General features: G+C 36.3%; 1 protein-coding gene and 1 long non-coding RNA gene across 2 annotated transcripts in view; one reads left to right on the top strand and one right to left on the bottom strand.

Annotated features, from left to right (window-relative positions):
* Positions 1–23,717, bottom strand: part of LOC129263005 (uncharacterized) — a 63,593-nt gene that overhangs the window by 25,343 nt on the left and 14,533 nt on the right. Inside the window, exons 4-5 of the mRNA XM_064100779.1 lie at positions 8,940–8,970; positions 7,286–7,776 (exon numbers count right to left, since the gene is read on the bottom strand). Of these exons, the coding sequence (XP_063956849.1) occupies positions 7,286–7,776; positions 8,940–8,970 (522 nt within the window). The remainder of the gene's footprint in view (positions 1–7,285; positions 7,777–8,939; positions 8,971–23,717) is intronic.
* LOC135154512 (uncharacterized) lies at positions 16,515–23,706 on the top strand. Its single transcript, XR_010293854.1, has 3 exons — positions 16,515–16,684; positions 20,696–20,812; positions 21,350–23,706. It is a non-coding gene; the product is annotated as an uncharacterized LOC135154512 (long non-coding RNA).

The following is a 23,717-nucleotide window of genomic DNA, read 5'->3' as shown; positions in this document are numbered from 1 at the left end:
TTTCATAAAGAAGTTGTTATGATAGCAACTCTCACTGGAATGTAACGCATAATCTTTTTTATCAATAGGCCTACCGTACATATAGTTTGCGTCCTCTTGGCATGATCTAACCAATGCGGTGATGTCTTTCATACTGCAGGCAACTAGGCCCAGATTACACTGAAAGGTCAGGATACATTTTTTTAAAGCCAGGTTACTGTTTTAAGAAGGTAACACTCTAAAGCATGTTAAACTTTAAGGCCAGGTTACACAATAAACACGGGTATCAAACTCTAAAGCCTAGATTAAAGCAAGATTACTTTTTAATTTCAGGTTACATTATAAGGTCAGGTTACAGTAATACACTATAAGATGTTTCAATTTTAAGCCAAGTTGCTCTTTAATGCTAGCATACATTAGAGGGCCGGGCTACAATATCAGGCCATGTTACACCACGAGAAAGGTTACACAATGGGTTCAAGGGGTGTTTCACAAAGATTTAAGTTTGACTCATACATGATATGCAACGAGCAATATCATTGATCAATACCGTACACAGTAGTGCGCGTCCTCTCAGTGTGATCTTACCAATGCGGTGATGTCTTATACTGCAGGCAACTAGGCCCAGATTATGCTAAAACATTAGGATACATTTTTAAGGAAGGTTACATTTTAAAGCAAGGTTACTGTTTAGTAAGGTAGCTCTCTAAAGCAGGTTTAACTTTAAGGCCAGGTTACAACTTTAAAGCCTACTAAAGCTAGATTACTTTGTTATTTTCAGGTTACGTTATAAAGCCATGTTACATTGTAAGGTCTGGTTACACTATTAGATGTTTCAATTTTAAGCCAAGTTATTTTTTAATGCTAGCTCATATTACGATGCCAGGCTACATTATCAGGCCATGTTGCACATTCATCCCAGAAGCTACTTCTAAATCAGACTTTGTTCTTGTATTTAAAGTCTGGTGATAAAACTGTCTCGGACTTATGCGCAATTTTATACCTAAAAAGCCATTTGTGACTGAGGATTTTTTTTTCTCACTCTTATTTTTTATAATTTTGTTAATACTAAAACATCACGCTGCATCATTTCATGACTTTTTCTGCAAAGGAATACAATAAAGAATAAACCCTCTGCAACATACATATTTCGAATTATATGAAAGGGTCCTGTCATATATAAAACTTCCTCCAAAAATTAATGGTGTATATAGTTTTCATGCAATTTACATGATTTCTTATTGATGAATTTTAAAAAATGATCAATTCCAGGGCGTCACTGGTACCTATCTCCTGTTGGCCGCGAGCTGCTCATTGTTGGAAAGTGAATATTGCGCGTTGAATCTCAAATCAAAAGCTGTTTATTAGAATATCTCTTTTACAGTTTTATTGATCAAATTTGTATATATCCAATATATGGTATTCCTGTGGTAATTATGGAGTCAGAAGACATGAAACTTTAAGTCTGTAACTGTTATTTTGGCTATTTAGATCCATAATCTTTAATTTCAGGTTTCTGTATGTATCAGGATTGGGTTCCCGTTGGGTTCTGGCTTAGTGATCGAGCATTTGGGTTTGCATCCCACCCCACCCCACCCACAAACAAAAATATAATGCTGACTTGCCATATTAATATTGTAATTAAACAACTCGGGTATATGTTTTTTTCTTATTGAAATAATTTTATTTCATACATATTTTCCTTTACATCAGGGATATTATGCTTTTGTCTAGTTTTGTTTTTGGGAGTTTCATGGAGTATTCATTTGCTCTATAGTTTGCTTTATTTTGCTGTTTTGTTCTCCTTAACAAGATATAGCATCGTTTTGCTAGTACTTTTGTTTCTTTTGATTGCTCTTTCTTTTATTACATATATCTTATATAAACAGGCCCACTCCACCTCAAGTTAAAAATTGTCTTGTACACCTCGGATCGTGGCTTTCTAATCAAAATTGTTTGGTGTTCCTTATTACATGAGATATATGGAGTTTAATTTAAACCATTAGTTGAAGAGTTTTGTAGAGTATAGTATTTGTTGCCCATACAGTTAACATGACTTTTGTATTTCTTAACCTAAGAGTTTTATGAAGTATATTGACCACTTGATTTGCTTCAATAAAGTTACATCGGCATTTTATATGCACATGTGTTTCTCGAGTGCTTATGGTATGTACTGTAGTTTAAGCTTAATCATAATGACTTAATTTGTTCATTTTATAATGTTTAAGCCTGGTGATGCTTCAGTAGTTAATGTATGTCAAATTCATAGATACCTTAAAATTGATGTTGGGGTGTTGCAAGAAAATATTTGCGATCAATTGCAAATTTATGATGCAAATTTACAAGTGATTGATCAATGTAAACTAAAGCTAATCAATTTATACTTGTTGATGCAAGAAGCTGACCATCAATCAATTACAAGGCAATGAAATGCATGGATTTCAATTAATTCGGGGACCTGAAATTGATTTGCGATCAATTGCAAGTTTCTTGTGACATTCCATAAGAGTACAGAATATATGAATAATGTGTGTGAGCACTGATATGGGGCAAGTACAATTATTGTGGAAATGAAAAGATGTTGCGAATATGAGGAAAGATGAGCATGAGAACACTTAGAAACATCTAAAATTATCTTTTAACCAGGACGGCGATTTAGCTAATTTATAGAGAAATGCTATTCACTGAGCTGACAATTTTCCGGGGCCAAAAATCAAAAGAAATTACGAGAACGATATCTTTGCAGATCTCGCTTTTCTTCTTTTGCAAATAAACAAGTTTCCCCAAAGAGTTTCCCTGAAAGGGATGGTCCAGGCTAGAGATATTTATATCTCAATAAATAGAGTAAAATTCACTAAGCAAAATGCTGAAAGTTTGATCAAAATCGAATAACAACGAAGTTATTGAATTTTAAAGATTTGCAATGTGCCGGTGAAACAGTTCTAGGCATGTCTTCATGAATATTCATTAGGCGGGCCGATGATGTCATATCTCCAATTATTATTTTGTATTTCATTATATTAAATTGGGTCTATTAAAAAAAAATTATACCAAGAACTAGAACAATTGGATTGACAACTGATCAGTGCATCAGTTATTTACTGCCGCAACTTATTTCCTCATAATGGAGACACATTATTTACATATGTACGACAAAATGAAACATTTCTGATTTCATGTTATAACATAAGAAAAAGGGAAGCGGGATGTGACATCATCAGCCCACCCAATGAATATTCATGACGATGTGAATATAAGTGATTTTATTAACAAAATATTGATGATGGTGATCATGGTGATTGCATTTCATGTACAGACCTACTTTTCCTGTTAGTAATATTTTAAATAATGTTATGAAATGAAATTGAATATTTTTTATATAATAAAAGCACCGGTTGATGGAGCCATCCCTTCCACCACTTGATTTGACACTTTGCTGTGACTGGATGTAGGTTTTGTTAATGATGAAATGTTAACCTGCCCAAGGTAGCAACATAACTTGGTGAGAGGTTATCTGCTCTGAATTTCAGAAAATTAAGGCGACTCCTCCATTTCGAGGCCATTTTGTATTTTTTTTTTCAAATGTTTTGTATCTTTTATATAGGCACTCGTAAATGCAGTTATTATTATTATCAGTAAGGAGTGGTATTTGCTTTCTGAAATATACATTTGATACCTCAAAATATCTTGTAAATTTTGCGAAAACAAGAGAACAGAAAATGGCTGCATATTTTATTTTGCAAAAAAGGGCACTTTCAATTTTGTAACAAGTTATAGACTAGAGTGCGAATCCAAGAATCTTGTCATCGTACTCGCCAGATGTGCCAATTTATTTTCTTTACAGAACTTGTCTGTTTCTTAAAATAATACAAGCGAGCACAACGAACGAGGAAAGATGTACAATCTCTTTCTTGGTACCACACGTTGATTTGATTTAAGTGCATTTTTTTCATTTGATTTACAATTCATAGTAATAACTAGAAAATAATTATAATTTACAATAATGCATACATTATACATACATACATACATGATAAACAAAGAACAATTTTATTCAAATGTTAATTTGAAAAAGTAAATGTGTATAGAAACTTAACAAAGTATTGAATAACTAAGAGCAGTAAATCGGAGAAGGTTCCTAGATCCCGAAAATACGAATAGTAGGCCTATAATTATAATTTGTTTTTCATAAAGTAAAATGCAAAATTAGCCCAACACTGTTTTGATGACTGCATACATTGAACAATTACAATGTTACATATAGGGTGCAAATACAAATGTAACGCACAAATTAAAATTTTTGTTAATGTGCCAACAATTACCAGTGCAAAACTAAATAAAATGTAAAAGCTTATGTTAAAGTAAAAGAAAGAGAGAGGGGGAGAGAAAAAAAATATTCTTCAAGTCAGTCACTGTTGAGGTTTATGTATTTGGAAAACAATGTGTTTTTTTATATTTTGTTTAAAGCTTTGCAAGCTTTGGGGAACCTTTAAGCTGTCATCTAATGAAATCCAGAGTTTAATCCTAATAAACGGAAATATCTTATTTGCAAAAAATATTGTCATTTCATCGTTTAGATACACAAAGAAAATAATTGGATAACTTTCTCCTCTTTAATACTTCATTATCCTTATCATTTGTTATTTCCATAAAATAATCTATAAACAAATACATATTTTCATTGATAATTTAGGGTTTATGTTGATCTTTTTAGTTCCACTTTGAGAAATCACTATATCACAGGGAGGCAGGAGGCACATGCCCCCAAGTGCCCCCTTGTCCCCATCCCCTCAAAAAAAAAAATAACCGTAGGAAAAAGGAAATGTTTTTTCCAAATTGGAGACCTTTTTCAAAATGAAATATGTCTTTTTCTAACAAATATACTTTTTTAGAAGTAAAATAATACACGAAAATCACTAATTTTTTGGCTTGTGCTTCCCGCTTCATCACTTATTATTCATTAAGCTAGTACTTATCATATGATTATGGATTTCAAAATATCCAGAATGTCCAGTATCTAAGTGTGGAATGTTACAAAAAATTTCTCGCGTTCCGCGCTAGCATCAATTATTATTTACAAAAGTATTCATATTTATGGCGACAAAAAATGTTAGAATGTTCAGTTTTCAGGTTGGAATATCACAAAAATTCTGCTCGAGCCTCAGGTAAGCATTATTCGATTGGCGAGATGTGTAGGCCTATCCTATTCATAAGTCACTGAATGCAGTCCATAACAGGTTCCTTTTCTGATCGAAGGCCCTCTCTCTATATATACACACACACACGCACAAACACACACACACACACACACACACACACATATATATATATATATATATATATATATATATATATATATATATATATATGTATATATATATATATCAGCTCGTATACTCTGAGCTTGCATTAATTCCTGAGTTAGGTACACATGTTTTTCCATGATTACAAAAAAATGTTCGGAATGTTTAATTTCCATATCTTATTACAAGAAATGTCCGAATGTTTGAGGTCGCGATTCGCACTTAACTCGAAACAATGCCCTTTTATTTTAACAGTAATTAGCATCATGAAGCGGGTTTACTTCAGATTTGAAAATTTCCAAAGCGCTTGCAGATACTCTCTCGCGGAAAAGAACCTATATACAGTGCGTCCCACTAAAAACGACACCGAGATTTATCGATGATTTATCATAACTTAATCACAAATACAATAGACAAATGACCTACCATTTTAATGCTTAGAATCTCCTCTTTCATCTGGTATTACTTATGTAATTCCTCATTCACGCATGAGTGAGCAAAAACAATTTGAAGAAAGGATACAAAAAACTCATTTGGCGGGCCGTATCTGGGTTTTAAAAAGAAAACCGCATGACTAAAAAGTGCAATATCTGTTCTTTAATTTGATACCTCAATTACAGAAAATGGTCAAGAAATAACAAAGTTCTGGTTATTTGAAATAAGGCTTGAATTTTAATAATTTCATAAAATGAAGAGGTTTTACAGGCTAGCGTTCAAACTCACTCGACACTCCGTTTTGTTGACGATCAGCCATGCATTAAGTCTTTTGTTACCGTGCGATAGCTTCTGTGGGAAACCGGTGAAAACACGTTTATTTAATGAAACTATGGAAATACAAGCATTGTTTCGAGGGATCATAACTTTTTTACTTCTTGACCATTTTCTGTGATTAAGAATTCAAAGAAAAGAGCTGATATTGAACTTTTTAGTCATGTGATTTTCTTTTTGAAATCCAGATACCCCCCGCCAAATTAGTTTTTTTTGTATCCTTTCTTCAAATTATTTTTGCTCACTCATGCGTGAATGAGGAATTATCTAAGTAATAGCAGATGAAAGGGGAGATTCTAAGCTTTACATTGGTAGGTCATTTGTCTATTTTATTTATGATTAAGTTATGATAAATCATCGCTAAATATCGGTTTCGTTTTTCTGGGACGCACTGTATATCTCATAAATCAGTTCAATAAGACTCTCCTCAACCTATAAATTACTACAAAACACCCTACTTTTTCACGCAGATGGTATATGGTGACATGTATACGTTTGCACCAAAATTCAAATCTTGACATACTAAGTACTCTTTTTGTCCCCCCCCCCTTCCCTCTCCAAATGAAAATGTTCAACGCTGCCCCTGTTTCCCTGTTTTAAATTTTTATATCCATGTTATTCTAATTTGTAAAATATTCACGCACTAACACTCTGTTTGTTTTTTCAACTGGTTAAGTTTTTCTTTTTGGGGTGGGGGTTGTAGTCCATTCTAAAAAAATATCTTTCTCATCACAAAATAAAATAGATTTAAGACAAAAAAGTGCAGCATATTTTTCATTTAGAGCAAATCATTGGCGATCGTGTACGTGTGCATGCAGTGGATCCTATGCGTGCATCCGATGCGTTGGTGTACAAACAAATTGTACCAAGCACCACAGAGGTAGTACGCGCACACACTGGACACATTTTCAATAAGCTAGGGAGCGAGTTACTCTATAGCAGGAGTTTACAGTTTAAGACCTTAACAAACGTTTCAATCGTAATGATGACACAGAATGGTGCATAATACGCTATACTTTTCTAAGTCCGCGGTTTTCTCCTGCAATCGCTATGTAAGCTAGTACTATTGGAACTTGGCATAACGATTTCATAATTTGCCTATTCTTAATAGCTGACTAAATTTAATTCAATCTCCACTTCACTTAAGAAACCAACTATTCGTTTTCCTACCACCTGGATGCTTGGAATTTACAATGATTTGTTTGGATTTTATTGTCTAGAAAATAACAACTCACTCCAGTTGAAGATAAGCCAGTGATGCCAAAAATACCAACGACTCGAGGAGTTCAACGCATCCTTCTGCATTCATTTCTCCAGATCCATCCAATTTAATAATTTTCATGCTATCGGTATGTTTTTCGAACAGCAGACCTGGTCTTATCATATTCCGCGTCGGGAGTGATAGCGGAATACTGCGAAGAATGATGCCTTCGAGTCTCTGTCCTCCTGTCCGACGGAGAACGGCCGTAATCTGATGTATGTCTCCCTCTGCATCATCAATAGTGATTTCGATAATTACCAAACCAGGGAGAGATGAGATCAGACCTTCATAGCATTGTGACGTCACTTTCTCAGTTGATAGCTTTGTGACGGATAACAGTTCAATCGAAGATGAAGGGAAACTGAGAGATGAGTCTGAGATGCATAGATGGTTCAGTGAGTTGAAGGATCTCAGACAGGACCACAACCTGGTAGTCATCTCTTCAGAAAGCTTATATTTATTAATCTAATAAATGACAAAATGAAAATGAAAATTATGGAAATGATAATTAAGCTAATATGAAATTAAATAAATAATGAAATGTATTACACACGGAATTATTGTACAACTTATTAAGGGAATTTCTTCTGGTATTGTCAAAATGAGTAGTATATTTAAAAATGTGTTTCTCTTTTTCGGTCGCTATGCAACACCCCCCCCCCTCCTTTCCCCCGCTTGATATTTATAAATATTTTTTTGAGCCAGGAGGCCGGGGATTACCTGGTTAGGCACATCAATATAGTCTCTCACGTACATGTATGGGGATAACGACTTACCATCTCCATTGTATTTTGTATCAACATCGAAAATTGCTCTAGCCCCTTTGTGCACTACCAAGGTTTTGGGGTCTATAACCGCTTGAGTAGGCGAACCAAAATGAACCAAGATGGTATAACCTGAGTATTCAACCCTGATTTCAGCTAAGTTCTTCTCGACGTCACGCGACAGGTCGAAAGCGCCTATACTTCGGTGACACCATTCTTCAGCAGACTTCGTGGTTCTCCGATAACCTTCGACACAAGTCATTTTACGTCATCGGTCTTCAAGGTCATCGGATAACCGTTATTTCGGTCAACGTGTCATTTTTTCATCGACACCTTTCGGACTGCATCCATGGTTAATCAGTGAAGTCCTTTAATTCAATAAACCCTTAATATTGTCCGGACAAATTATTATGTCTCCCATCCACTACTGATATATATTTTTATATTCTAAATCTGAAATTCTAAATTGATAAAATCAAACTTAATTTTTTTAAAGATCTTTTAAAAGTCAATATCATGTATATGTGAATTTATGTATATATTTATTGTTGAAATTTTCATGGAAATTAATCGCACTTGGAGCGAAATGATATAGTTGTAATAAACAACTTTAAACGGGAATGATTATTGTGCAGTAGGTAAGCAAAACCCCAGGCTTGATCCTAACACATACACTTCACACCTTGCCAGATTGCGACAAGGCCCCCAGAATCCTGTCTCAGTACTCCCACCCCTTGTTCACACTGGCATTTTAAGCTAGACCAATTGTAATTTTCTGGAGAGGTGTTTTTAAATGTTGTTTTCATAGGGTTATTTACAGTAACCTTTTGATGTAGATAGTCTGAGCAAACAAAGCATACTTACACAACTGACAAGATGCGTTGAAGCAAGTGAGCTACATTAAAAAGGAAAGAAAACAACAACAAAATAATCATTGGCTTGTCCTTTTGGCAGTTTTTGAAGAAAAAAAATGTGACTCTGTCATGGATTTTTTTACAATGTTTGGCCTCTGACTCGAGTGTTGCACCGTGCAGGTGCAAATGAATGCAAGTTGACTAGATACAAAAGGGGTTCGTTCCACTCCCCATCACAGGCGCAATTACCCTAATTTCCATTCTTCCATGTCGCTTTGTTTTTCACTAGAGCTAGAAACTTCGTCATCATTAGTGGGTTTTCGCCCAGCGTCGTACGACGTAGAACGTACGTGTGCAAAAATCGCCAACTTTCATGGAAACAGAGGCCCGAGCGTTCTTGAGCTCAAATCACGGACGGTTCTTCCGCAAATTAGCGGGCGTCCGCATTAGAACGTAGGATTTGTCAACAGCCGTCAACAGCCAATCAGATCGCTTGTAGAGCGAGCAAGCTGAGCCGATCGATGTAAACACATTCGCCCATCGCGTGCATGCACATGTTGTACTCTACTCTGACTACACTGATAGCTGAAAGCTTCAAAACATGGACTCGAATGCGAGTTTTTCGGTGAGTACCATTTCAATTATACTAAAATCAAGCTAAGTATAATTTCAAAATGTTACAGTAGAAGTTTAAACGAGTATGATTATTGAAATATGATTGAAAAGCCGTTGCATGGCTCGGTCGACGACGCGACTGCAAGACACATGGCACTGCCAGTTGTGTGCACATAGTAGGAACATATACAATGCACATGTTGGCGTGTCAACATTACATGCCAACCATGCCAGCCGGTCGATCCGGCCGCGTTCAGCGATTTGCGAAACTGCTTACAAGCGAGAGTTGAGCGCGACGGACGCACGAACAAAGAGATCGTTCTACGTCGTAGATAGCGTCGTACGACGCTGGGCGAAAACCCACTAATAACTTCTTCTTCGACAACATTTGTTTCGAAATTCAAATCTAGATGTTACTTCCGGGTTTTCTTCCATTTCATGGTCGAACTACTAAGTGAAAGTGTAGAGAAATCGCACGTTCACTAGCATTCGCAATAGGTGGAGCTTGATGTGGGAGAGCCAATCACGTCTCTGGTACCATCATACACGTCATCAAATTCAAGTCAATTGCGAGGCATATTTCGGAGGGCCATTTTAGCGCTTTTTAATTGGCGATTTCCACCTTATGAATTATTTTCAAATGACCTAATGATAAATCCCCGAATCATAACATAATTTTCATTGATATATAATAAGGACATTTGTTCATAATCAATATATCTCTCCTTTAATTATTCAGGAATCATATTTTATTGGTTTATTTCCAATTCGTCTAATGCCAATTCGTCCATCTCGTCTACTATCATTTGGTCTACCGTCAGTTCGTCCACTGACCACATAGTTTACTTTCTTTTAGTATAATGTCATTCTGTCTGGTCCAATAGCTATTTAATTCATATACCATTTTATCCAATTAAACTTAAAGTGTTAATTGCTCAAAATGAATGCAAAGAAAATGGGTATCAGACCAACTGGTTATTTTTTTTTGTCGAAATGGTACTAGATGATCAAGTGATTAGACGAAGTGATGATTGGACCAACAATGGTTATTGGACCAAACGGTTGTTAGACAAAATGTTGACGGACGGAATGGCATAAGACTAAATGAAGGTAGACCATGTAGTCTGGTCTGTCAAAAATACCCTACTTGTAAACAACGTGGACAAAAGCATGATTTTTTTTTCTCCAGACCCCTGTTTATGATTAAGAATTAAAACTAGGATATGCTCAAAAAATCTGGCTGCAGGAACAAAACTAATATGGGTGAAATGTCAAAAGTTGTGATTTCTAATTGGTTTGATTTATAGACTAGTGCCAGTGCAAAACTCAATAGCAGTGCATTGTTCTGTTCTCGCTTAACCATTTGCGTGCGACGGGCTTCCACATAAGCCCAGCGAGTCCTTCACTTAGCTACGACGGGCTTCTACAGAAGCCGAGATTTGTTTGGTTTAATTCGATGAAGTTTTTCAGCTTTTTCGTAATTGTTATGTACTAAAACCTCTGCCACTATTTCCTTTATAAACCTATTTCGATGACCAAATTAAAAATATATACAGCTACGTGGGGAAAAATTCCCAAAATAGGAAATCATTTCAAATTTACCCGAATTTATTGTTGGAGTCAGACGGGGAGGAAAAATTTTGTGACGTGGACGTACGCGCGCGCATTAGACCTGATCACGTGATTTGTTCTGATCACGTGATTTGTTGTGATCAGGTGATTTGATCCATATCGTTGTGATAGATAAAAATCTTTTCTGCAAGATCGTCTCGTAATAAGCTACGCGTTTATTCACCATTCTCGTCTTATTTGTTTCATCAAGGAAATATCACTCTAGATAGAATGATATCGCCTTGGTTTCATCGATCGATTGTATTTTCAGAAAAACAAAAAGTTTCAGAAAAAAACTAAAAGCTTGTAATGTCTTAGTACTTTGAGCTTATCTCGGTGCACTTTTGAACTTTTTCCCTCCCCATCATCCATCTTCTCATTATTTTTGTCTACTTTTCTGAAAAAAAGAGAAAAGAAAGCAGTTAAGCGCACCATTCATCTTATGCTCTTTTCAAAAGGGAAACGTCCATGTAGTTCATGATATCGGCACTACCCAAACAAAAGAATGTCTGGGCGGCCACTCAAACAAATTCCTTCCGAAAAGAGCAGGATACAGATGGTCAACGCCCCGAACAAAAGGAAGATGAATGTTTATCGGCAGGATTACCTATTGAATGCTCTTCGTACTTAGCAATACAAAAAGTTTTTATGAATACCTTTTTTTTCGACCAACATACCGTATCTAAAAAAAAAAAAAGAGAAAAAAAAAGGTTTCAAATACCGACAACACAGGTGCTTATGACATTGGTCTGTGATTCATATTGCATAAAAGTGCTTCCCCTGGGTGATGATGCATATAAGGATGAAAGAAAAGTCATTTAGGGAAATTATAGAAACAAAAATGTTCAGATGTCACGGAGAACGAGAGAGAATGAGAGAGGGAGAGATAACAGAGGGAATAGACAAGTGCGCTTTTGCTAACATTCCATAAATATCTACTTAAACGAATAACAACATGACTTTATTTATTTTTTTTGTTATATTACTTTTTTTAAAAGTCCCAAAATGTTTGTTTGTCGCAGCTCGGTCCTAAGACCCTTGTCAAACTGATGAATTTGTATTATTATTCTTGTTTTTCACCTAGCCCCCTCCTCCCCGATATAAATGTTCTGACCTACACTCCCATATTGCTTATTTGTCCCCTCTCTCTTATTTTCTGTTTTAATTGCTATAGTAACGCGGTAGAAAAGATAAGAATAAAGACCATCCTGACATACACCCCCCCCCCCCCAAAAAAAAAAAAAAAAAAAATATACCGAACCCAATTTTATTGATTTTTCTACATTTCCGCGAATTTTTTTTTTTTTTTTTTTTTACCGGCGATTAGCGTGGTAGGAGAGATTCATATAGAAAAAAAAATGTTCCCGTTACTGCAAACATTTTGGGCACTTAACCTGGTTAGCATCAAAACCAAATTATCTTAATTTCAAAATAAAAAACAGGGGCCGCTGAGCGTTTTGATAATGAAGGGTTGAGCTGAATGTGGGAGGGAGTGGACTGGCCAAAAAAAAATCACAAATTTATGTAGACTTTGGATTTTTTTGTATGTTTGCTGAAAGGGGTGAGGACTGAAACTTCCTACCAATTCCGCAGCTTTTTAAACGGGCCCTTGGTACACTTTTGACCCCCCCCCCCCCGCTTTCTCTCGTTCTCTCATCTTATTGCTCTTTTTTCTTCTATCTTAAAGGAAATAAACAGAAAATAAAGCAATTTAGAACACCGTTTATCCTCTGCTCTTTTGAAAGTGAAAACGTCCACGCAGTTTTTAATCTCGGCACTCCCCAAACAAAAGAAAGTCATGGCGGACGCTCAAACAAATTCATTATAAACAGAGCAGGAGACAAATAGACCAGTTCGTAGTTAAATCAGGGACAATTTTGGTCAAATGACCTTTATTTATTTCATTATGATAGGCAGATTTCAAAGCATGATATAACATATGCATGTCTTACATAGCAGGGTGAAGAAATTGAATTATACCAGGTGACTAGAATAGCACACCATTGAAGACTCCATGAAGGTATTTGTTGCATTTATACTTTGAATGCATATTATTGCATGTTGTACAATGTACTTGGCAAACTGCAGTGAAATACCAGTCGTGGACGCATTTTTGTTCTTTGTGGGTGCAAATGAAAAACACAATTGAAAAGAATATATGAATAATCAAGACACCAAAGTTGGTGCTTATCTCATTAAATTTAAAACAACCATGCCACTTTAGTACAAATGACCTTTCTCTGATCATGCGCAGAATCTTCTGATCATGCGCAGAATGGAACTACGAACTGGCTTTTAGCCAACGCCCTGAATAAAAGGAATATTAGTGTATTTCGTCAAGATGACCTACTGAATGCTTTTCATATTTAGCAATACAAAAAGCACCACCACAGATCCAAATATCAGCAATGTAGCAAAACGGCTCCGCCGCACCCTTATAAAAATCGCCAATGGTATTTGAATGGTGGCGAATGGTAGTTGAATGGTGATCTGAATGGTAAATGGTACGCGAATGGTATTTAAGTGGTGTTTCAATGGTAAGTTCTTAATGGTAAGTGGTAGTTTATGGTAGTTGAATGGTGATCTGAATGGTAAATGGTACGCGAATGGTATTTAAGTGGTGTTTCAATGGTAAGTTCTTAATGGTAAGTGGTAGTTTATTTAATGGTAAATGGTATACCATATACCCAATGGTGTCTCAGTGGTATGTGTCTAATGGTATGATTGGTATGATGAATGGTATACCATACCCAATGGTGTCTCAGTGGTATACAATGGTGTCTCAGTAGTATGTGCCTCTAATGGTATGATTGGTATGATGAATGGTATACCATATACCCAATGGTGTCTCAGTGGTATTCAATGGTGTTTCAGTAGTATGTGCCTCTAATGGTATGATTTGTATGGTGAATGGTATACCATATACCAATGGTGTCTCAGTGGTATACAATGGTATCTCAGTAGTATGTGCCTCTAATGGTATGATTGGTATGATTAATGGTATACCATACCCAATGGTGTCTCAGTGGTATACAATGGTGTCTCAGTAGTATGTGCCTCTAATGGTATGATTGGTATGATGAATGATATACCATATACCCAATGGTGTCTCAGTGGTATTCAATGGTGTTTCAGTAGTATGTGCCTCTAATGGTATGATTTGTATGGTGAATGGTATACCATACCCAATGGTGTCTCAGTGGTATACAATGGTGTATCAGACTCTCAGTAGTATGTGCCTCTAATGGTATGATTGGTATGATGAATGGTATACCATATACCAATGGTGTCTCAGTAGTATGTGCCTCTATAATGATATGATTGGTATGGTGAATGGTATACCATATACCCAATGGTGTCTCAGTGGTATCCAATAGTCTCAGTGGTATATGTGTAATTGTATGATTTGTATCAATGGTATACCATATGCCCAATATGGTGTCTCAGTAGTATGTACCTATATAGTGGTATAATTAATGGATAGTTGTTGGATAATTGTAACGCAATTGTGGCTTAGTGGTGTGTGCCTAATGAATGCTATTTATGTTAATGGTGAATGGTATGCCCAATTGCATTACCCAATAACATAATTCCGAAGATTTAAAGAAAAAAAAGATCAAAGATTAAAAATTAGAATTATTAAAATTTTGAGTTGTGACTTTTATGCGAGCAGCTTCCCCATGCAAATCAGGCCCATTCGCTCATGATGGCAAACATGGTCTGTTGCATTCTTTTAAATTGTCTTTGTCTTTATTAAGTAAAAGGCCTATATGTGTTTAAATATTATTGAACCAGTGCTTAAAATACAATATTATTAATTTGTTATATTTTACAATTGTACATATTACCTTCTAAATTTATATCTGATGCATTGAGTGCAAAAATAAAAGGAGTCAATGAAATCTTATTTGATAAAAAGGGTTTTTATTGTACCTTAATATCAACGGACAAATTATTTCGCAGCCGCTCCCGAAAGGGAAGAATATAATCATCATTTACCGTAAAAATCTTGAAATTAAAACATGCAAGTTTTAAAGAGCATGAACAAGATGTGTATCGTACTAAATAGAAAATTGTACATTTCACCATCCTTTCTTTTCTCTTTTTGTTTCTTGGTATAATTTGAACGGCACACCACCTCTCCTATCTGTACGGTATACAGTTTTTTTATGTAACACCCCCCCCCCCCTTCTTGAAAGTTTTGTTCTATTTTTAAATTAATTTTCTTATTTAATTATGGCCACTTTTTATAAAGAGAGCTATGGGGTGTTGCAAGAAAATATTTGCAGTCAATCCCAAAATTCGGTTGCAAATTACAAGTGATAGACTAATTTCATCTAAAGTAAACCAGTTTATAGATTTATTGATGGAAGAAACAATAAATCAGTTGCAAGTTTGCAATGAAAAGTAAGACTTTCAATTGATTTTGGAGTTTGAAATTGACTTGCGTTCAATTGCCAGTTTCTTGCAATGCCCCATAGGTCATTATTTTGCTTAAAATGAATTTACTATTGGTTGTCTTCCTCCCCCAACCCCTATTGAAATTCCCATCGGCAAACCCTGATGTTGGTCTGCAACGACCAAAGCCCCCTCCCGGCCAATTTATATATCGCTACTACTGCTTTTGATCATAAAACGTTCCTCTTTTTTTTTCTTTACAAATTGTGTTTTAATTATTTTTTCTCACTCATGGATGGTGTTTATAAAGAGGAGAGCTATTCTAGGCCGTTCATTACATGCTTAATTGAAATGATTTGTCTGTTATTGTTATTGCCCCCCCCCCCCCGTATCAAAATTCCCTGCCGCCAGGCTAGTACAATATGTAACAGAAAAAAATCTAATGAACGAAATTCTCAAATGCAATCAAAACAAAAGCGAAATTAAACAAAGAGAGAAAAGGAAAAAATAAATAAGTAAAAAATATATATATCGAAAAACAGAAAAATAAATTTTAAAAAAGAAAATAAAAAGACTAAGACAAAGAAAGAAGAAAGACTGAACAGAAAAAAAGAAGGAAAAAGAAAAAAAGACAATGGAAAGAAAAAAAAGAAAGACATGGAATTATAGAACAGAAAAAAAATTGAGCTAAATGATTTTTTTCATAGATCCTTTCAAAGGATAAGCAGTGGCAAAAATTGACTGCATGGTTAATTGCCAACCCAGAACCAATCAAGAAAAAGACACCCCTGATTTGGTCTTACATGCAATTCACTCCTCCCCCATATCGGGATGTATCTTGGCTAAGAAGCCCCCTCCCCCTGATTTGGTCTTGATTTACCCCCCCCCCCCCAATATCGGGATGTGTTGGCTGCGCTGCTAGCTAGCTCGCTCTATGTATGTAAGTGCATGTTGTTCTCGCACGCGCGCGCGCACGTACGCATGTAACCGCCAATTGCAATATTTGAAAAAAGAACCCGATCAACCACTGTTTTGCTGTTCAGAAGTCCGTCTATAATTCATCATAAACTAAAGGAACACAGGTCAGATTCGGACAACGACTTCAAATTCATTCGCAGAATACGCTAAACAGTAAGTTATATAACAATTTTCTTTGATATTGTTTTCGTAGTTAGTGGCTCGGCCTGATCTTCTAGAATGTTACTGTTAGTGTAACTGTTAGATGTCGTTGTACTGCCACGGGGATTCACTGCCACCGCCACTGCCCCGTTGGCGCGGGCCGGGACGCGCCTGTCTCTGGCGAAATGGATTATGGGGTGCGTTAATATGCTTTGTATTGGATGAGGTGAGCTGAGCCGAGCATTGTCATTGAGTAGAAATTCGCTCGTATGGCCTGATATCTATTGTCAATGTTTTAATTACAAAACCATCTCTGAATACCGGTATGAATTAATGAATGAATGACTTGTTAAACTTAAATTAATGCTGTACAGTGCAGTACTGTCATGACATTGACTGTCAAAGTGTCAATTAGGCCATTGGTTACTGCACAACATTGACATTGTTTCACTGAAATGGAAACCTTGCCGAAAAATATTGCTCTGGAATGAGGCCTATAATTTGTTGTTGTTGGTAGATAATGTTGGTAAATTAAGATGACATGGACATGGTAGTATTCAGGTGAAACATGGTAAGGTGTCCTAAATCTTAAAACATAAAGTAAAGCCTTAAAGGCTACGCAGGCCCTAAAAAGCTACGCACCACTTATTGTGCATGCAATTTCAATGGTAAAATGTGCACTTTGTGTGCGGAACTGTGACTGGAGAGAGTGACAAACGATTCCTATTCAATTTTTCTAGAGAGACTGCGATAATTATTCAGAGAAAACCTACAACTGTTTGGAATTAAAATATTTTAGAAATTGAGGCAGAGAAATATTCCATGATAAATCAAGAAGTGTTCTGAAAACATGGCGGGATTTTGGTATTAGTGAGTTATGTGATATTTTCTTCTTGGTTAGGTCTAAGGTTTTTTTAGAATATTTATTACATATGAATACGATATAATTTGTTCAAATATAAAAATTGGCATAGTTTTCGACGTTTGTAAACAAAATTCGTAGTTTACATTATATGTAAATGTATCCCCCCAAAAAGGGCCTATACTAATCTGAACTCAGCCATGCCAGCTGACTAATATCACAATTTCTGAATTTTTTCCTTGGGATTTTTCCGTGGGATTGGGCGCTAATTTCGCACCGACCAACTTCGAGCAAAATTCACCACCAAATGTTGTTCTCAAATGTCATATCAAGTCTGAATTGCATTTGAATGTCCATATGCCCATCGCTTTTCCGAATATTGGGAACAGCTCTATATCGGCTTCGATCTCTACGTCATTGTTTGAATCCTCATGCGTTGCTTTGCCGTAAGTTTGATATGGACTGAAGTTCGTAACCAAATCATGCAAACTGCCGCAGGCAAATTTTTTGGTCGCTAACTTCAGTCCTTATCAATAATGGCAAAGCCAAGCAAAGTGATGTCTGACTGAGAATTTGAAAGATAACGTAATGTTTAATGTTGGGGCCCGCAAAGATAGCCTGGCTTGAGCCCGGACCGGAAGGTTTAGCAAAAAAAATTCTGGGTCCTGGATCGGCCCGGAACTCGGAGCCACCGCTCAACACCGCTGCTGCAGCCCTAAGAAAAACCTTGCCCCGCTAATCCCGAATGCACTTTCGTACCCTGCGATGTTAGCGAACTAATTTAACCTAAATATTTGTCCGAATCAATTCACTGAGCATCAGGAACATCTTTATTCCGGCTTCCACCATGATTTCATCATTCGAGTTATCAGATTTAGGGTCTCACTCCACCGTATATTTATTTGGATATTTGCTGAAGTTAGCGATTACAACGCGCAAACACGAAGTCAACAGTGTTGCTGCCCTCTGCGTTCGTTTGGCAAAATCTGACTAAGAATTTTAACTAAGACGTCAAGATCAAAGCTAAAATAATGCTGTTTCAACTGCTCAAAGTGGCTGAAATTCATGTAAAGGATAAATTAAGTTAGATTATTCGAGAAAATAGATGAGCTTGGTTCATGAATAGTGGTAAATGGTCACATTATCTTGGTGTTTATTTGGTATTTTTCAGAGACATAATAGCTTCTGATCTTCGCTGTTTTGGCTCTCAACCCGGACCGGCTTGGCCTGGGGAAAATCCCCCCAACTCACTGGTCTCTGAATTCCACCCCGGCATGGCTCCCACCATTACGATAACATCGGGAATGGAGCCAAAATACCGCCGTTCCCGATCGTGATGTTTGGAAAAATGGTGGGCATACTGTGTATTGACCTCAACATTTGTGTAGACAATTTCTGGTGGAAAATTTTGCTCGAAGTTGGCTGGTGTGAAACTGCATTAGTGCGGGAGAATAATCTGAGATCCTTTCATAGGGCTAGGCATATCTATTTTAAAAGTTAATTATATTCTTTTAAATTAAGTTTGTCCTGTGATCACTTTTTATCTGTGTTTATTTATTTACTGATCAAAAACTTGCCCAAAATAATGTCTAGAATTCACCCACTGGCATATGATTGTCCAGGAACGGATCCTGGATTTCTCAAGGGGGGGGGGGGGCACATTTTCCCAGGAAACTTTAACAAGCACAAAAAAAGAGATCTTTACTTGTGTATGAGACAATTACCGTGTTTACACTTGATCAGCTTTTGGTTCAGAACCAAAAGCCGATGCAGAATCGGCTTTTGGTTTACCTTGCACTGCATTTACACGCTGTTACAGCTTGCGGTGCAGAATCGGCTCGCGTGTCAAAAACCTCAATTGATACGCTCACCAACAATATACGTCATAATAAAGACAACGCTGGATCCGTGCGCTTACAATTATGCCACAATGGTAAAGTAAATGAAATGCGCACCAATTGCCGATGCAGAATCGGCTTTCTGTTTACACGTAGTAAAAAAGCCGATTCTGCATCGGCTCGCGGTTCTGAACCTACTACTTTGGTGGTGCAAATTGCTGATTCTGAACCGCGAGCCGATGCAAATTAATTGTGTTTTACACGCTATGAAAAAGCCGATTAAGTGTAAACACGGTATATATTTCCGTTAGAAATATTTGCTGTAACTTTCAAAAGGAGGGACACACTTGTGTAAAGACGCCATATTTACATTAAACACATTGGCCCAAATTCACAAAGGTGGTTTTGAAAACCCACGGTTGAGTCCATGGTGTATGCAGATTTCCTGTATAAATTACGCTTAATTTAGCACGTATCTGGCGCGTGTATAAAAAATTTCCAATTCTGATGCGCGCTTTTGTCGCAGTTCGCCAAATTGACGCCTGTTACCATGGTTAGATACGCTATTTTATTCATGAGTCCACTGTTTGAAGAGTGGACTCATTAATTCAAAACAGTGGACTCGTGATTAAAATACCGTGGATAACCACGGTAACAGGCGTCAATTTGGCGCACTGTGACAAAAGCGCGCATCAGCATTGGACATATTTTGATATACGCTGTAAATAAGCGTAATTTATACAGGAAATCTCCATAAAGCATGGACTCAACCGGAGTTTTCAAAACCACCTTTTTTAATTCGGGCCATTGACTATTGCTCTCAAGGGGGGGGGGGGGGGGGGGGGCACAGGTCAATTGTGCCCATCTGGATCCGCTACTGAGATTGTCAATACCAAGAAAAGAAAATCATATTGAATGTTATCAATTAATTGATTAGGCCTACCTTTTGAAAACTGCTGCTCTGGAAATATGACTTCAGATCATTCTTTTTCTATTAGATAATTTTCTCTTGCATATCTACATGATTGCTGATCAAAACACGTTACGCAGCAGAGTAACTGTGTTATATTGATCTATATATTTCCAGCATGCACACACAGAAAATCTTTGGTGGGGGAATTTTATTTCTGTGACATCAATTTCAAACATATTTTCAAGTGAATTTGCTGCATATGTTGAAATAAAAATGATCATGATGCTGTATATGAGTGAATCATTGCATTTTGGAGCTTAAAGAAAGTTTTACTATATTAGTATTATATTTTTGTTTTTATCTGCACATGCATATTTTCCAACACTCAAATTGATTCTATTTCATTTAAGATTGGACGACGGATACACTGGATGATAATGTAGATGGTCCAGGATTATCTGGGAAGGAAACTACAGGTGTTGAACACAGAAAACCGTTTACAAGAAAACAACTGGAGTTTGTGAAAGGTAATTGTGTAAGAATTCACTTCAGTGGAAAAAATTGCAAAGCTTCCTATAAATAAAACAGATTGTACTCCTGCAGTGGCATAGCTGAAAAAAAAAATTGTGAGGAATGGTAAAAATACTGAAAAAGGCCAAATGTCATCCCCATTTATAGGATTACACGTCCTTTCTAACACCCCCCTGGAAAAAAAATCAAAATGCTGGCGGGGGGGGGGGGGGGTGGACACTTTGGCCCCAGGTATGCATGTGGTATGGTATTTGTCATCATTTGGGCAACCTCCCATTAATATAACGGGTTATTTTCTGCTAATCTATGGTTAAACATGAATTTCTTTATCATATTGTACGAAATGTTTTGTTGATATTTGTTAATTGGTTCTATTCAATTGAAGGGTAGTGTATTATGCAAATTTCTCGATATTTTAGAAAAGTATATCAATTTCTCAAGAAAGCTTGCACGCACGACAAGCATTGATGTTTTGAACCCGTAGCTGACATACTGTCCTTTGCATTGTTTTCATCCCATATTCCTTATTACAGCTGCAAGAAATTAATCTTGCCGGGTACGCATTCACTTCACCTTGGTCGAGTGCAGCACAGTGGATAAATGCAGAAGCGGATCTAGAGGGGGGGTTGGGGGGGTTGCAACCCCCCCAAAAAAAAAAAATCCGGGGACCATTTTTTTAAATCTTATCTTTTTTTTTAAACTTGTAATTTTAGAAAACGCCATTTTCACACACAGATTTTCAAAAATTTTCCCTACTGTGGGAGGGGGGACACCCCCCTCCCACACCCTCCCCCCTCGCTCGCTCCGCTCGCTTGGACTCGGTCGCTACGCTCCTTCGCATACCACCCCAACCCCCCCCCCTTTATAAAAAGCTGGATCCGCCCCTGAAATGTGTTGCTGAATGAAAACACCATTGCTAGGATTCAAACCCACGACACTCTGTTGAAAGGTGAGAGTCAGAACCACTAGACCACGACGCACCCACAATTAACAAGCTGATGTCATACCCCCACTTGTTCTTTTGTATTTTATAACAAGAAGTCATGTTTATTCACATTTTGACCTCCAAGAACTAAAAAGTGGAGTGAAGATTTATTTAATGTAAATATGTTATATGTAAAATGTCCTCATGAATATACAAGATCCCAATTTATATATTTTTTTGACTTATATGAATTCAAATTTTGTCCAAGCTAGGTTGTAAAAAATTACGATTGACTACTGATTTACTGTGTAAGACAAAAATTATATTATTTCTCACACATAGTTGAGTTATTCATCTGATTCAACACAACAAAAATAGACAAAAAAGAAAAAAGTGGGAATCTTGTATATTTGAACTATGGGAAATAGTTAAAAAATAGATGTGCTACTAAGAATTATTTTCTATATGATTTGCAAAATATTAAAAAAAGATGTCGCTATTTTTTTTTTTTCTATTTTCATGATATATTCTTTATTATTCTATTCTATATATTCTATTTTTGATAATGATATTATTTATTTCTTTATGTATCTTTAATGTATTTATGATAAACTTTTGGCATGTTTCTACAGAAAATCAATAAAAACGATTTATCTTTTCCGGACTCGAAAAACCTTATCGCCCTTAAACCAACCTGCTTCTACAAACCGAATAATCTGATTAATTCACTTTTCGCGTAGCAAATACGGCGGAAATAGGAAAATTCAACCTATAACCTCACGTTGCATTGTACATATGTCCAAAATTGCATCTTCTTAGGAAAATTTTCAAAATTTGTGGTAGATCTCACTCAATGTAGCAGGTATACGTGTTGCACGATCAGCTGGCGAGATCGAAAAGGCCAGAATGTACAAATATATGTACTGCGAAATTGCACTTCCGGGATTAAGCACGTCCGCCAGACACGATACGCTATTTTGCCGTGTGTTTTTACAGAAAAGTTAAACGGATTAACATGGCAATAACCACCTCTCAGAGATGGTTATGAGAAACCATATTTTGCTTGAAGCAGTTTATCAATAAACCGCATCGCGTCTGTTTCTACAAAATTCTACAGGAAAGTTTTCCAGGATTCTGGATACTTACGCGGGTAATACCTTTTAACGATTCTATGTAGAAACAAGCCGTTTGATATATCTTTTAGGTGAAAAGAAAATAGAGAAATATTAGGAGGTTCTATTTTTATGGGGGTACTATTTTCCCCCCTTTTGGGGATATTTATTTCCTCTAAGTTTGGTACTCTTTACCTTTAATGAATCATTTGGCCATGTGAAGGCTATCACACATTTTGAGTTTAATCTTCGAAATTTGGTGTTCATCAGTTTGTTGTCCAAACTCTGTCTTACATGTAGATTTGTTTATAGGAAGATTAACATAATATCTATGTGGAGTGCAATCATTGACCTCTTGCAGAGTCGTGCAGTCACATGTATTCATAATGCTGGTGCTTTTATGCCATACATGTACTTGTCAATACTGGGTTCCACTCTTTTGTACTTGAACTTATTAGTAAAAAAAATATTTTATTAATGTCATTGAAGTAGCTGTGTGAAAGCAATTACACACAACAGATTTAAAATCAAGGTTATTGTATTACAAGTATCAGGTTTGTTTGCAGAACAGTGGTTTTGCCAAGTACTCAATCCACGTAAAAAGCCATCAGAGAGAACATGTTTATTCTTGGAAATGTTATTAATTTGTTGTGTTTTTCAATTAAACTCTGTCTTGATACATGTTTATTTTAGATACCAAGATTGACAGAGTATAGATGTCAACGAGGAGCAAAGTCATATATATTCATAACTTATGTGCTTTAATTATAAAGTCTATACTTGTGAATACTGTGTTCCATTTATGCTGTACTTAAACTTCTTATAGTAAAAACATTTGACGTTCTTGAAATAACTTGTTTTCAT

Source organism: Lytechinus pictus, chromosome 6 (assembly GCF_037042905.1).
Source record: "Lytechinus pictus isolate F3 Inbred chromosome 6, Lp3.0, whole genome shotgun sequence".
NCBI classification, from domain to species: Eukaryota; Metazoa; Echinodermata; class Echinoidea; order Temnopleuroida; family Toxopneustidae; genus Lytechinus; species Lytechinus pictus.
Note: the sequence above shows the minus strand (reverse complement) of the source record. Positions and strands in the feature narration are given on the sequence as shown.